Here is a 15,885-nt window from a genome sequence, read left to right on the forward strand (position 1 = left end):
GACATTTTGTCCATTCAAATGGATTGTTCAGAAATTCTACATTTCAACCTTTTTCAGCACATTTCAACCTTTTTCAAGGCTTCGCAGCTCATTCATACATTCACTCAGAAACTCCATTCTATTTTTAAAATATTCACACGTCTTTCAGCTTTCTTCAGGTCATTTCACTTTTTTCACAGTCACCTTTCAAATCACATAAAGTTTCAGTGAAATGTTCAACATCATAGTGCAGGATTTCAAATTCAGAGGAGAGAGGCTGCTGAAAAATAACTTGGACGCCTTCCAAACAAATTGCAACAGCGCACGCAACGTTCACTCCACATACATGAATAAAGCATCAAAACGTAAGTAATCTTGTGCTGCTTCTGTTAAATGGGTTATCATAACTGAAAAATGTACGCTTTTGCCAGGAGTTGCCCAACTGTCACAGAAACTTGACCAACTACCCCATCTACTCTAATGTTAAACATTTCTGGAGAACTCCAAATTTTTGTATTTCACTGCCCTGGCAATAGAGACGCGACATTAACCTGACTGCTTCATCAGAGGCTTGTGGTGCTCTGATTTGTGTGCTGATAGCATTTATGGTCTTGGCACAATGACAGAAGTTTGAGATGGTGTGTTCAGCAAAAATCTCAGTTAAAATCAACTGCACAGCCAAGGAGTCAAATAGCTGTTACTAGTTACCATCACCGGGGCAACAGTTGACTTAAGTTGAAGGTCAGTTGACACATGCGCACACACAGGAAAGACATTTGAACACTTTCTCAAGCACTTTTCAAGGCTGGTCTTCCATTGTCAACTCCTCCATTATCCTTGCCACTGTCTCAGTCATCTTTATGGTTTATTCCTTCAACTCCTTCAGACGTTAAACATGTCAATTACTGAGCTTGGCACAATGACAGAGGTTTTCAGCTGAAATCTCCCCATCCCTCCCTCTCATCTTCCCACCTCTCTCTCTCACCCTCTGTTTCTTTCTTGGTCTCATTGCCGTGATATAGATATATATATATATATATATCCCGCCTTCAGTTGCCGTCTCTCCTCCCCTCTCTCTCTTTCCTTCACTCTTTCCCTTCCTGCTCATTTTCTCTGACCATCTTAATAAAGGGCAAGAAATAGTAAGGACAAACCAGATCACTAACACATTGTCACTTTGTCATGATTGATGTCATCATTATCACAACTTTTTCACATAATTCATAGTTTTTCACAGTCACCTTTCAAAGTTCATAAAGTGTCAGTGAAATGTTCAAAATCAGAGTGAAGGAAGCCAAATTCAGAGGGGAGAGGCTGCTGAAAAATAACTTGGATACCTTCTAAACAAATTGCAACCGAGCCCACAATTTTCACTCCACATACATCATGTTGGCATCACATCGTAGGTAATCTTGTGCTGCTTCTGTAAGATGGGTTATCTAAACTAAAAAAAAAGTACACGCGCCAAGAGAAGCCCAACTGTCACAGAAAAATGACCAACTCCCCCATTTGCTCTAATGTTAAACATTTCTGGAGAACTCCAAATGTGAGCACTTTTGTATTTCACTGCCCTGGCCACATTTCTGGCAGACATGGACTGCTTCAGCAGAGTCTTGTGGTGCTATGATCTCTGCCATCGAATTTGTTTCTTTTTCTTTGGATTTTCACTTATTTTTGAAGTTGTATCTGTAGTCATCCATCTTTTCTTTGTTTGTTCAGCCATAGTAGATTACTGTTTACTCGCAACACTTGCAGAGAGCGGAAAAGCAGCCGCTTAGCTCCGCCTACCCTCTCTGACAGACCAACCACTGCTGGCTGAACCACGCTTGGGATTTTTTCTGCGAAAGTCACACAAACACCCAGTCCATAATAATAATATATACTGCAAATGCAAAGGCTTTCATCAGTGGACCATAGGCTCAATCACCATTGTGTCACCTCATTCGGCGATAGATAGTGACTTAACAGACATTTATTTAAATGAACATCTTCGAGATTATCACTTAGAATAAAAAAGAAGTGAAAAATCAACCCTTAAAATAAACACTAATAAACATCACATTCAAACTGAACAGCGTATCTGGTATTGTTTAAGTATCTTTACTATAATTACACAGACAAAAACAATGTACAATAGCTGGATGTTTTCAGGCTCACTTCATCTCATAAAGTAATTATCGTTACACTCTGCAAAATGAAGCGGCTCACATCACACTGCACAGAAATGTTTCATTGAGTACAAAACTTGAAAAGAAACCAGGTCAATGGAAAAACCAAAAAGCACATTTACAGTGATTTACATGAATTCAGTCCATCGGTATAATCACACGAAGCGCATCGCTCCCTCGCTTTCAAGCACTCGACTTCCTGAAACCAAATGAAAACATTTTCATCACCATGGCATCCATTTACTTTGGAATAAGTAGGTTCACAGCAGTTTTAATGTAACAATAACTTGGCGTTATGCATATGCTGGATGTTCTCACTTTCAGATCTAAGGACATTTATCCTTTAAGAGCATTTTTTGCATATTAAATTAATCAATTTGCCACATATAAGGTTCTCTCCTAGTCTTTATTGTTATCTGAAAGCCTAATCTTCCATTATCTTTTACTTTACACTTTAACATGTGGCTGATAATCAGTCATTGTTAACCCTTACTAGTTAAACAAATGTGAACTAAAAAAAAAATCCAGGTGCAGGATGTTCAGAGAAAAAGGGGAAGCAGTGAAACTGACACTTCTTTTGAATGATATTTTAAGAATATTTCCACAGCAGGTCCTCGTCCGTTTCATGTACACCGACAAAATGAAGGCACAGGTTAATGAAAAGAGCACGATTGAGATTAGTCTGTATACACACAGCTTACTAAAGGACTCCTTCTAAATGATTTAGCCTCATTCATTAACTCTCTGCTCAAATCTTTACTGAATACTTTCATCACTTACAGGGATTTACTGCACCTGCATTTAGTGCCAAAAATACAAAATGGGCCCGGTTCAAACATTTTCTTAAAAGAGGCAGAAATTAAGTTAGTAAAAATGGTCTCTTCAAAATTAACAAAAAAGGGGGGGACACAGCTACAGGGCTGTCCAGTTAGCCACTCTAAAGCAGCCTATTTTGCTCCACGCTCAATATGTTCTTAGGCTGAATGAGAACCTATTCCTGATGGGCTTGTCTGCTCCTCGAGGCCCTCCCTGTCGATTCCCTCTGTCCGCTCTCAAGCAGAGAGGGAGGGTGCGAGCGATTGTATGCAGCAAATCATAGCACCAAATTCTGAGCAGCTCCTTCACCCCTTCAGAGAGGGGATGGTGGTGATACTTGTCCACAGAGGAGATTTAATTATGCCCGTTCTTTACGCTTCAGTTTGGAGGACTTCTTGACAGAACCGTTCTTGTTGAGCAGCTTCAGCACTTTCTCTTTGTGGTCGAGCACCTTCATCATGGTGTCTCTGGCCTCAGTCACCTGGTCCATCACCAGCTTACAGCGCTGCATGTTACCCTGAGGACAAACACAAGTTAGAAAACTGCTGGTAAAAACAATGATTTCAGAAGGGCGAGCATGTTTCGCAAAGTAACAGCAGGCCTTCTTAATAGTGATTTAAGCTAGACGCATCCATAATCTGCAAGAATCTGCAGGCATGGGTGTTCTGTGTGGCTTGTTTTCACCTGTCTGTGTACATCTAACTTTTTCTTACAAAAGCAGGGTACACACTGTAAGATAATCGGGCAGATTTTGGGGACGATTCCCCCCTTCCGACAATCCTAAGAAAAGTCCCAATTTTTTTATGGTTCATTTTTCGGTTTATGACCCTTAAGTGACATGTTTCAATCTTCAGGTGAAAGATCTTCACTTAACTCTCATTAAGGAGAAGTTAAACACAAAAATATTCACTAATTGATCAATTATCAAAATAGTTGGTGACTCACTACAACAAAATAAATTGAAGCTTTAATAATATAAATATTTTTGGGCTTTTTTCGGCCTTTATTAGAGAAAGTGATAATATCTGAAACAGGGGAAGAGAGAGTGGGACGACACGCAACAAAGGGCTGTGGGTGGGAGTGGAACCCAGGGCCTCGAGAACCACAGCAACCCATGAGACGTGCGATTCAACTGCTGAGCCAAACCAGCACCCCATGTAGCTCTAATTATATTAGTTAACTAAACATGCATTGGATGTATACAGAAAACTTTGATAAGCAATGAATACAAATAACTGAGCAGGGATTCATATTTTAAAAGGTCTTTTCCTGCAGTAACAAGCTCACCTGTATAAGCTCGTTGATTCGGTGTAGGTCATCGTCGGCTCCTGCTCTCTTCTTGGGAATCAGGCCTTCTTGAAGGGTGGAGAGGCGGCTGTACACATCATGCTCCAAACTCGACTACAGGTCAGATACAGACACATTGTGTTTACAGATGAAGAGTCCAAAAAGACACAAAATAGTGCATCAAAATAATGACGTCCAACTACAAGCCACTGAAAGACAGCGGTGAATATTAACAGCTGGTGTATGGTGTTCATTCAGTGACAAAGGTAGTTACCTGTCATCTTGTTTCAGTCTGTAAATTGGGTCATGTTCTTGTTATATTTTTATTTTAACCAATATGCGTGTAGTAGTAGTAGTAGTATATGTTCGCATGTCTGTAACCACCAGCACTCACCAACTGCCTGAGCTGTGCAGCACACAGGTGAATTTTCCAGCCTTGTGCTCTGCATGCTACTCCTCTCTGATTGGCCATGTCCTGCAAGCTGCCCTTCTTCTCCTCTGCAGAGAAAAGAAAAACATTCATGTTAGAAATAAAAAGCCACAATCATCCATTCTTACCAGCTGCATAATTATTATAGTTATTATTTTAAACTTTATATGAAAAGCACATTTCAGACAAGAAATGCTGCACAAATGGATTTATATTGAAGAACATTTCATGCATCAAGTGCGTCACATGAAAATACAAAGAATACACATAAAATTAGGATAGAGGGCAATAATATTAAGAAGAAAACCTAAAACTCACTTTGTCTCACACGTTTCGGCTAGTTGGACACTAACCTCTATTATTATTATTCTATTATGATCTATTATTACTTCTATATCTACATAGAAAAGTAGAATCTGTAGTCAGGGATGTCGATTTTAGGGATGGCAAGTGTTCTGGTTTCCGTTTGTACTACGCTTAGAGTCTGAGCAATATTGACCAATCATGTAGCAGCAGGCTGCGGCGTATGCAGGAAAAACAGTCTGTATGGAGAGCAGAAGCAAGTGGAACGTAATCCACTGTAATGACATCAAGATGCCCATCAGCAGCTATCTGACAACGATTTAGCTTCTTATTAATCTCTATAAACATCTGCATGCTAACAGCTAACAATCTGTTCTAGATCTAAAATTCAGCTTGAGATAAATTCCCTTGACGCTGTGTCACGAAAGCTTTTCGGCGTTCAGATTTCCCAGACTTCCTCGAATGCATCAGAAATGATCGAGCCGACCTCCGTTCAACAAACGAGCATTTTAAAAGTAGTTTTCTTCTCCTCTTGACCTGACAAAGCTTCATTAAGCTTAATTAATTAAAGTAAATCGGAACAAAAATGTTTTCTTTTTCTGTAAACAATGCAGCACGTGGAAAGGAAGTCTTGACTGGAAGCCGTTTATCGCTAACCGCTGGCTACACGCCCGGCATGTTCACCGTTGTCCCCAGAGGCTATATCGTTGTCAGACTATAGAGAGAGTGGTTAGACGCTTACGTGAAGATATACATTTTTAACTTAAAGTATTTAGTGAGCTGGCTTCCCTGATATCTACATGTAGTGTGTTTCATGGGATTTGGGTGTAATTAACAAAGGTGAAATGTAAAATTTTCTTTCAGCTGTTAGTGGGAACCTCCAAAACCAGCAGCAGATGATCAGTGTGTCCCTGAAGGCAGATAGTCAACAAGCAAGTTAGCAATGTAGCTTGGTCCTAGCACATTTAGGGCTTTTATAGAAATAAGGAGGAGGACCTGAAAATCTATAATAAATGAAGAAGTCAGTGGAGAGCAGCTAAAACTTGACTGTTGTGCTCTCTACTCTTGGTTCTGGTTCTGGTTCTTGGTATGAAGTGTGAGAATTTTTTGTCTGTGAGCAGGAGGATACTGACCTTTGACCCGGATGTCGCTGTACCTCTGGAAGTGGTGGTAGGCGGCTTTCCAGGGGTTCCGGTAGTGCCGCAAGAGAGTGACAGGAGGACGGGGCCTGACTGGTACATAACGCACTCCTTCCTCATCTGTAGGACAAAAACGTGTTGAATAAGTGATTGTGCAGGTTACACACAGTATAATCATCAGTGTGACAATGATGGCTCCACATTACACACCAACATATTCCCTCGGAGGAGATTCACGCCTCTCAGCCCTGCCGGTGATGGGCCTTCCTAGGGCCTTCTCGTCATCTGTGCTGTTGGTCTCGACCATCTCGCTCTCCTCTGTAGAAATAACATGCTGCTGCTTTCGGGGCTTCTTCCTCGGGGATGCCCCGGGGATCAGCTCTCCTGGGGCAGGTGTGTTCAGGGTGGAGCCCTGCGCGTTGAGGACGGGGCCTGATGACAAGTTTGCACTCGGATCTGATGGAAAAGATAAACACATTGTTAACTCGGATAAATGCACTGACCAATATCCTTTAATTACACCTGTTATATATGTGTGGCTTTTTATATTTTCTATTCTTATGTTCTTATTCTTATCTATTCTTCTGATTACACTTTCTGTACATTCACTGATCGGTTTCACCGAAGACTAACGTGCTCCTCACCTGGCTGGGAGGTGTCCATGGACTCGACCTCCTGCTTAATTTTCATATCCTGGCACACAGAGCTGGCAGCACAGGCTGCAGTGCTGGTGGCTGCGGGCTGAGTCGGAGAGGCCACAGTGTTGGCCATCGAGGCGGGAACCGGGGGAGTCACAGCCATGGCTGCGGGCAGGGCTGAGAGGACAGTGGAGGGCTGGGAGGGGGGCACAGGTCCTGGCGTGGCGAGCATGGTGGGGATGGCTTGAGTGAGGTGCTGAGCGTTTGAGGACATCGACTGCTGCTCTCCTCCCTGAGACGGCAGCGCTTCTACTGCAGCCATGACAGGGGGGGCCACCGCCATGTGCAACTCAGCTTTGGGTTTCACACTGAGAGGAAACACAAGTGTCAGGTCACAGACTCGTATCATAACTTATGATGACAGGATGTGAATGTGAAGTGATAAACGTAACAGCTTCTCACCCCGCAGGTCGGGGAGATCCTGCTCCTCTCACGCCACTCTCAATTCTGCCTCCACCTGGTTCACTGGGCTGGGCGGGGATCAGATTCTTACGAACACAACTGGAACACAAAAACAGACAGCACTGGTTTAGTGAAATGAAACATTTATGATCCTGTTTGAACATAAAAAGTTTATGTTAAACTTTATTTGGATCTACTGCTGACAACCTGCTGTAAAATCATTGTGCAACTAAAAAGCCTAGTTAAAAAATGCTAGTGATGCATGATTGCACAGAGCATTCTAAACTCTATTAAGGCCCTGTCAGCTATGTGCCGTGCAAGGCTGAACAGCAACAGTGACGGGGCTTTAACTGTTAAAAAGTTAACAAGAGGAACCCAGACCAGAAAATTCATAAAAATCTTTTCAATCATCTCTCAAGACTTATTTTAATTCTATGGCTTTGTCTGAAATATTTGAAGCACAAACCTATTTCTTCAATTTTAACTGTTAACATATTTATTTTATTTGTTTACTTTGATATTGCATTTGATTGTCCGCTTTTTCTTTGTGAAGCACTTTAATATAGTAATGGTAATTTTGAAATGTGCTATTTAAATAAATGTACTATTAATAATATCACTATGATTACTACAATTACTACTATAAGTATTTCTATTATTATTTCTCTCTAACAGGTGGTAGGTATCAGGTTGAAACATGCAAACCTAACAGAAACAGAAAACAGAATTAGGGAAATGAATACGAAAACAGTCTCGCACAAGTCCAACTGCCTCACGTGCTGGTCTATGCTCACCTCTCATTAGCTGGCTTCTTGCGGAGGATGCTGGGTCTCGGTGATGAGACGAGGGTGGGAGCTCCTCCTACTCCTCCCTGGGTGTGTGCCTGCACCATGTTGGCCACTGGCTGGGTGGTGCTGAATGTGGTGCTGATGGGGCTGGCTACAAAGCCATCGGCCAAAACAACCCCTGAATAAAAGAAAACAGGAATTACAAAGAGCCCACAACTCTGAAGCACTCACCAGCATCATGTAATTTAACTGAGGCAGTGTCGATTCAGTAAATTACCAGGTTTTGCTTCAGACTGCGACTGTTGTTGCTGTTGCTGCTGCTGAGTGACTATTGGCGTCTGCTGTATTCCCTGTGTGGTGATTGGAGCAGACGTGTGCAGGCCCTGCACTCCTATCGGTGCAGGCTGGATGCCCTGCGCTGCGATTGGGGCCGGCTGGATCCCTTGGGTGCTGATTTGTGCAGACGGGAGACCAATCCGATCCACTGCCATCAGCTGCATGTGGTTTAGATGGACGGTGGTTGCCACGCCGACTCCGGCTTGGGTGGGCAGTGCTGAGCTTGGAGCTTGAGGAGTAACTTAAAGAGGGGAAAATTTGAATTAAAATGGGATCTTTGTGATATTATGTTACGTGTTAAACCCCCTAGTGCTAAAGTGCAACACATTTTGTACAAGTTTTACACAGTCCTAGGATGTTGGTAAGTCAAATGGTTAGCGGTGCTTACCAGGATACTGGCGGATGGTAGACACAGAGCTGCTGATGGGGGTGTAGGTGTGTGTCAGAGGGTATGACGAGGAGTAAGCCGGCAGGAAATACTGGAACTGCACCGGCACAGGTGGCCTTCAAAAGAAGACAAACAAGATCATTCCAACAATTATCATCTTCTGAAGAAAGTATCTCCATGACTTAATACATGATTACATTTTATTCTTATCAACGGACGTACATACTAGATCGTTTCCTGATAATCACAACATATGGATCTCATATTTTTAATCTTCAAAGCCTTAATAACTACCGTAAAATTCGGTGTGCACTTTGAATAATTTTTTATTTCATCTAAAAAGTGGGCTGCGTCCTATACACCAGTGCGACCAACATAACAGTATAAAATGCAGTGAGGTATGTTATTGTGGTACGGTATTTTCAGATGATGGCCCTATCCGGTTGTTATGTGATGACTCCACATCTCTGCATTAAACTGTTTCTGGGTCCAAGCCGCTACAATGTCTCCTATTTACAATATGCCGCAGTGCTGTTTTGTGCCAACTTGTTTGTTGCTACCACTTTGTCACGGACATGCACCATCATTATCGCCATTGCAGCCGCAACCCTCACAACAATCAGCGTTACCATAGGCTGCCAGCTACCGCTAGCTACAGCACTGGTAGCTACTACTAGCAGGATTGCGAACTCGACATGGCGAAAACAGATGGCAGGCTGTAATTTGTGTGTTTTGAATATGATTTAAATTAAAATAAATTGAAATAGTGTTGAAATAACTTTATGCTGTTATCATCAGTTATTACATTTCTTTTTAGCCAAGCTATGCATGGATGGCTTCCCTTGGACAATGGTCGGCTCGTCGACTGCATTTGTTTATACTGAAATAACTCAACAAGAGCTGGATGAATTGTTATGGTGTATTGTCTCTCCTTGTGATAAATTAGTATAATTGAGGTGACTCCCTGACGTCAACAAGCATCACTTCAATATTCTAATTGTCATAACATGCTTAATTTGATGGTAAACAGTGTAAACATAAGCTAGCTGCACCATAGCTACTTGCTTGTTTACATGCACTGACTTATAAAATCAGGACAGCTGAGTGAAAAAAGTGATGCAGTTTTTGCATAAATGTGGCGACAGTTAGGCTCAATTTGTGTGCTCACCTGTTGTCACTCCTTGCTTCCATGGTGACGGGGTTCGGAGATGACCGATGGCCTGGGATGGGGATGAGGTTCGCTCTCTCTCCGGGGTAGTCCGGCTGCACCCGGGATGAAGAGTGCGCGATGGGCTGAGGGACCACTTTAGCTGTGAACAATATCAGGGAATGTTTACATGAAAAATCAACCAAATCTCACTATGAACGTATTTTAATTAAGATAACCCCGCAAGCTTTTGAAGCACAAAACAAAGAGATACTGTACATGGCTAACTTACCAACAGGGATGGCAGAGGTGGTCACTGCTGTAGCGTGAGAGGAGTGTGAGGCCATTGTCATGGTGACAATAGTGCTGTTGGTCATTTGGGTGTGTGGCACTGTGCCTAAACAGGAAGAAGAAAGGTATATCAATATTTTAGTAAGAAGCAGTCAATTTTTTGTTATTTAATTCAAGGACTACAAAGATTTATGTTTAGTTTGTAGACACTGATAAATACAAAGTAAATACCTATTGTGGTAGTTGATGGAACAGTGTTAGTGGCAACAATTGGTGCCACAGTTGCTGCAGCTACAGGTGTCACGGGACTGAAGATGGGCTTCTGTGGAGAACAAAAAGTTAGATCAGTAATATCAGCTGTTGTAAAAAAAAAAAAGAAAAAAAGACAGTCCACTATTGTTGTAGGCAGCCATCATGGAGCACTAACCTGTGTCATGGTGTGCGGAGGCTGAGGCTTCTGAGGCCCAGAATGTGACGGTAGCGTGATCCGTGTGGCGGTGTCACGGGACGTCTGAGACCTCTGAATACTGACGGCGGCTGGAGGGGTGTGAATGGTCAGCCCTGGTCGCCTGCGAGGAAATATTATTACCACTTTAGTGCATCGAATAAAGTACAGTCAAGGTTTGATAAAAGTAATCTCCATATTACAAAAAGTTATTTTTAAAACTTAACAATTCTTTCATTACTTATGATGCACACATATATCCAAAATCGCAGTACACAGAAGAAAAAAAGGACAGCGTCTAATTAATTAAAAGGTTAATACTAAACGTAATGCTCCATTTAGACACACCAGGAGTGGTACCCTGTCTGAACCACAATCATCCCAAAGGGCTTTGTTTTAAAACTCTAAGTACTTATAAATGCAGCATATCTGCTTGGTCGAGTTGTTAAACTGTTACCTACCCATGTGCCACCTCTGCAGAGTGTGTGACTGTAGGGCTGATAACCGGGGACTGAGTTCTAGTTGCTGAAATGGGGGCCACTACTGTTGGAAGCACAGCTGTAGACGTTGTTACCGGAGGACGGGACTGTGAACAAAAGGGTACGACACTTTCACACACCATGTTTTTAAATGTCCAACATATCATCTACACATCTTTAAATGGAGAACATCGGTGCACCTGAATAGTTTGGTGGATGATGTGCTGCACAGTGGGCTGGCCGGGGCCTGCGCTTGCTCCGGTGGCTGGTCGCAGGACAGTTTTGGAGCTGGACATGACAGCAGCTGCAGCAGCCCCTACAAGGAGATAAAACAAACTGGTGTAGAGAAGCACTGATACTAATGTTTTTCTCTGTTTCAAGGACAAGCAAACATCAAGCCTGGCATGCCGTTCTTGTTACATCATGCATACCTCTGGGTAAATGGGATGTGAAGGTCTGTGGAGGGACTGCCGGGGTACCTATCTGCAGCGGGGCACTGCCCCTAATGATCTGAATATTAGCCTGCATCAGGTGGTGTAAGTTACTGGAGTGACCCTGTAACACAAAAAAGTAGCCCAGGTCTTTAGTATTCAGCAGGAGAGAAACAATAACTTACACTGATAGCAGATGTTACAGTGCACTCACCTGCTGACCACTGATGGTAGCCACAGGAATAGATGGGGTAGGAGCAATGCTGCTCTCAATGGTGACAGTTATATGACCAGGCACCTTGGGGGGTATGGGAATATGAGCCTGGTTGGAGGCTGGTGCAGGGGCAATAAGACGACTTGGCATAGGGGACTTCAGGACAGCCTAAAAAAAGAACCAAAGAAAGACAATTTTAAATCTGCTTTTAACTCTGAAGGATTTTAAAAGAAATATTAGATAAAGGAAAACGATTTAGTGAAAAATAAACAGCAAAGCGCAATATGAATCAACGTGTTTGAAATTTTGTAAGTACTAGTTGGGTTACACAGTTGCAGATATTATAACAGCACATTTTTAGTGAGCTAATTATTTAAAAAAAAAAAAAGTATTTACTAATTGTGTAAATGGCATATCCAACATAAGACAATAAACACACAATCCTACCCAAGGCATTAAATTAGAAACTAAGACTTTTTGCAAAAAAATATTGTATCTCAAATCTCTCAGCGGCAGAGGAATTCAGGCACCTGCATGTTCAACCACCATGGTCAAATAAATCAGGATACTTATTATTATTAAATATTTTTCACAGTCACAGGGATCATCCTTCCAAATGAAATTAAATTCTGTGTACTCCAATAAGCTGGTGTTCTCATCAATAAATGCTACCAGGACAAACTACATAACAGTTGAATTCACATAAAGTGGGAGCATTATTTGGACGGGAATATTAGTCTAAAAAAATTCACTACCCCTTAATTCTTAAAGATGATATAATGCATGTAATAGAGTATCAAAAACAAGTCCCAAGGCAATACGCTTAAACCTCTTCATTATCAAAATACATGAATTAAAATGTCTTACCACTGTGACAGTTTGTGCTATACAATGAATTTTCAACAAGGCAGCATACAGGAGTACAATCTAGACATGCTCTTTATGTAGTGTCATGAGATAACTAGACTGATTTGGTAATGCAATAAAAATCAATTGACTAATTCATCATCAGAACACTGGAAAATGTCTACCAGTTCAAACTTAAAAACAAAACCAGTAGATTTACTTGTTAAAGTAATACGTTTCCTGTTTGTTCCAATTCTTATTCCTCTTAAGCCACTCTGCCAAGGCTGCAGAATTTGGTCTCAGATTTAAGTTAGACCAGCTGACACTAAACAAGAACAAACAGATTGAGCCTTAAGAGGTGTCAAGCTCTGTTAAGATAGTGGGAGGAAGGGGACAGTTGCTACACCCTGAATATTTCCAAAATCATTGTGTACACCTCACACTGATATTAAGAAAGACACAACACTATTATTTATACAAACTTCTGGAAATTCTAACAGTTAAAGAGGTTTTCCTCACCTTCATCTGTCCCTCGGTGAGGACTGCAGGCTGACCCTGTGTGAGGTGGACAGGGGGGGCAGGTACAGTGACAGGTGTGCCTGGCTGGATAGGCACAGCCTGGGGAGCAGCTTGTGGTTGGCCATGGGTCTGTACTTGTGGGTAAGGTCGGACCACCATCGTCTCCTGCTTGTCATCTCTAAACGCCATGGTCCCCCCGCCCCCGGGAGGTGGATGATCCTGCTGGCCATGGTTAGCATCCCGGTTGCTGTCTGCATCTCCACCACCTAAGGGAACATAGTTTGTTTATTACTTATTGGTCTTTCTTGCAATATATGAAGTATGCTCGTAAATTTAAGTTAAAAAGTTACCTGGTGGATTTGACGGCTGATTGACAGACACTAGGTTTGCAGCAGCAGGGATCTGAGGTGCTCCCCCGCTTGAGGCAGGCAGCCCGTGTCGGGGGAATTGCTGGGAGCTCATTTTAATCGTTTATGACCTGAAATATTGTCAAGGTTTGTAAATTAATTCCAGTACCTGACACTCAGAAGAAATCTTTATGTTTTTAAAGCCAGTCAATGACTGCATTTGTCATTTCTGAACATTTACGACGGCTTGAGCAATCATACAATTCCAGTTAAACAGTCGGCGCGGAGACATAAACAGGCTAATGTAGCGCTGCGGAACATTATGATTACCTGTTAGCAAGGGAGCTAGTCGATAACAAGAATGCTAACATAATGGTTTAACAACAGCACATAACGTTGTAGCAACATTTTACCATGAAAATCAAAAAGATAACATGATTGTGGACATTTGTTTAGCGATGTATGGGCAATAACATATGGCAAAACTGCTCGACAACAACTGCATCGGTGTTTATCAAATATCAACTTCACTTGCAGGTACAAACAGGTCTTTTCGACTGCCTACGTTAAAAAAGCCAAACGCGACAACCGCTAAGTCAGAAAATCCCCACTGTCGTCACTCATTTTGGTTTGGGGGACTCAAAACTGAAAATGCTATCATATTAGCAAGCTACCTTAGCTAGCAGAATGCTAACGTTAGAATTGCTAACCCTGGTACCGCCTGCTTTTCTTGCTAAATCCTGAACTTTCTAAAGAGTAAATCGGCGTTAACCTCACAGGGCTAGATAAACAAACGCGTTTCTATATGAGTGCAGATTTTACCGTATTGCAGAGTTAAAAGCCAATACTCGCTTTGTAGATTTCAATTTTTTCCATTCGTCTTTTCTTTTTTTTCCAACATGTAAGCCGGAAGAACACTCAGCAAGAACGGGACCTCCCTGTTTCGTTCAGCCAATCAGAGGTGAGACGAACAGATCGTTGACCAACCAGAGCGAGGGAAATGTTTTGACCAACCTAAAGCTGCACCAGGAATGGGGGAGGAATCTAGAGGACCCGCTACGACTGAGTCACATGGTAAACGGAGACAGCCGAGCTAGCTCTGGAGCTTAACTGCTGTGAGGACAATCATTTCAAGTTAGACAATATTATACAACCTTATTTTACTTAGGTTAACATTGGTGAGTGGTTGAAAAAGTTATATGATGAAAAAAAAGTATTCTATAATACAGACAAATGGCTAAACATACATACTTTAGAAAAAGATTATTAGTAAAAACCTTAAACCTAAGACAACTTTTTTCTATCTAAAATCTTAGATATCTGATATATGTCAGACAAATGTGGAGTGACATTAAAATAATTAACACTGACTGAAAAAGTGAATGTACCTCACAGTTTTTAATTCGGCTATATGTACTTTTTAAGCGTTTTTCGTAGCCTTCTTCGTACTACTGTTGGCTGAATATCTGGCAGTGCTTCGTATTGAAGTTCCTAACATTAAAAGGTTTATGGTCATGAGAGTGTAGCTCAATGCTTCGGCTATCTCCGTCAGTCACGTGACCACAGTCTTGCAGTTGGCAGCCGTCCTCCAGCGTCTCCCGCTAAATAGACTGAATGGAGCGGGCTGATTTGCTCCTGGGAGTGACCTAAACTTTGAGCCCTCGTAGTGTAGGCTCACAGTGCTAACACTAGAGAGCAGTAGACACCTGGGCTACAGAAATGTCTTTGCCCACCGCTGAATTGCTCTATGATTGTGACCTAGAGGTCAGAGAAAAAACACTTTGCTGGACAGAAGAGGCTTGTTTTATCAAAGAAAACATTTTGATTTTAGCAGAAGAAAAGCACAGGTGTAACTAATAACATGCATGATACATTTAGCTACTTCAGTTTCAATGTCTTGCTATTTAGCATCACTATCACAATGTCATGAGTTACTGCACTAGAATAGAGCGGAGCTATTGATAATGTTCATTTTAATATCTGATTATTTCCAACATTTGCTTAGAGTTCACATACCAAGACTGCACAGAGTACAGCATTTTCATAATCAGTATCAGTGGGTTTACATTAGGTTATTTGTGTAATATAAAAAAATGACATGGTGAGACAGTGTCAATAGTCGTGTTGTTAGTGTTTAAACAGTGAGTGACAGTGTGAATGACTGTTTGCTTTATTAGATTTATTAAGATCATGCAAAGACTTTAGTTCCACCATTTCCTCAATTACTGTGTCTCTGACTATCTTTACATCTGCAGGCCACGGCGTCTCATATGTCTGTCAGTTGTCCTAAAGGGATCATCTGAGTGAGAGAAGTCCCTGAGGGTGTTCAACTTTAAATCTGTGAACTGAAGGCACTTTGTTCAGAACTAAATCAGTTCTAAAAGTGATTTTTCTTGGGAATAATGTTATAGTGCAAGAGAAAATTACGCGGT

At 41.7% G+C, this 15,885-nt stretch overlaps 1 protein-coding gene across 1 annotated transcript; it reads right to left on the bottom strand.

Annotated features, from left to right (window-relative positions):
* Positions 1 to 1,977: 1,977 nt before the first annotated feature.
* Positions 1,978 to 14,347, bottom strand: sap130a (Sin3A-associated protein a). Its single transcript, XM_069679676.1, has 21 exons — positions 14,276 to 14,347; positions 13,457 to 13,584; positions 13,107 to 13,372; positions 11,742 to 11,909; positions 11,528 to 11,651; positions 11,297 to 11,412; positions 11,079 to 11,203; positions 10,600 to 10,741; positions 10,404 to 10,494; positions 10,174 to 10,278; positions 9,903 to 10,044; positions 8,735 to 8,850; positions 8,288 to 8,587; positions 8,017 to 8,188; positions 7,223 to 7,321; positions 6,767 to 7,128; positions 6,333 to 6,578; positions 6,117 to 6,242; positions 4,645 to 4,748; positions 4,251 to 4,364; positions 1,978 to 3,480 (listed from the first exon to the last, which is right to left on the bottom strand). Exons 2-21 carry the CDS (start codon positions 13,566 to 13,568, stop codon positions 3,322 to 3,324), a joined length of 3,189 nt encoding a protein of 1,062 aa, XP_069535777.1. The 5' UTR covers positions 13,569 to 13,584; positions 14,276 to 14,347; the 3' UTR covers positions 1,978 to 3,321.
* Positions 14,348 to 15,885: the final 1,538 nt, after the last annotated feature.

This window comes from Semicossyphus pulcher, unplaced genomic scaffold (genome assembly GCF_022749685.1).
Source record: "Semicossyphus pulcher isolate SPU_LCO1_2020_fin unplaced genomic scaffold, fSemPul1.0.p SCAF_4, whole genome shotgun sequence".
Taxonomy (NCBI): Eukaryota; Metazoa; Chordata; class Actinopteri; order Labriformes; family Labridae; genus Semicossyphus; species Semicossyphus pulcher.

Excerpts from the sequence above, each read along its gene's own strand:
- sap130a (XM_069679676.1), bottom strand. The coding sequence starts at position 13,568 with ATGAGCTCCCAGCAATTCCCCCGACACGGGCTGCCTGCCTCAAGCGGG. Across the intron at positions 11,910-13,106 it reads TCACCGAGGGACAGATGAAG|GCTGTCCTGAAGTCCCCTAT; the intron begins GTGAGGAAAACC and ends TTCTTTTTTTAG. Across the intron at positions 11,204-11,296 it reads TCATCCACCAAACTATTCAG|TCCCGTCCTCCGGTAACAAC; the intron begins GTGCACCGATGT and ends TTTTGTTCACAG.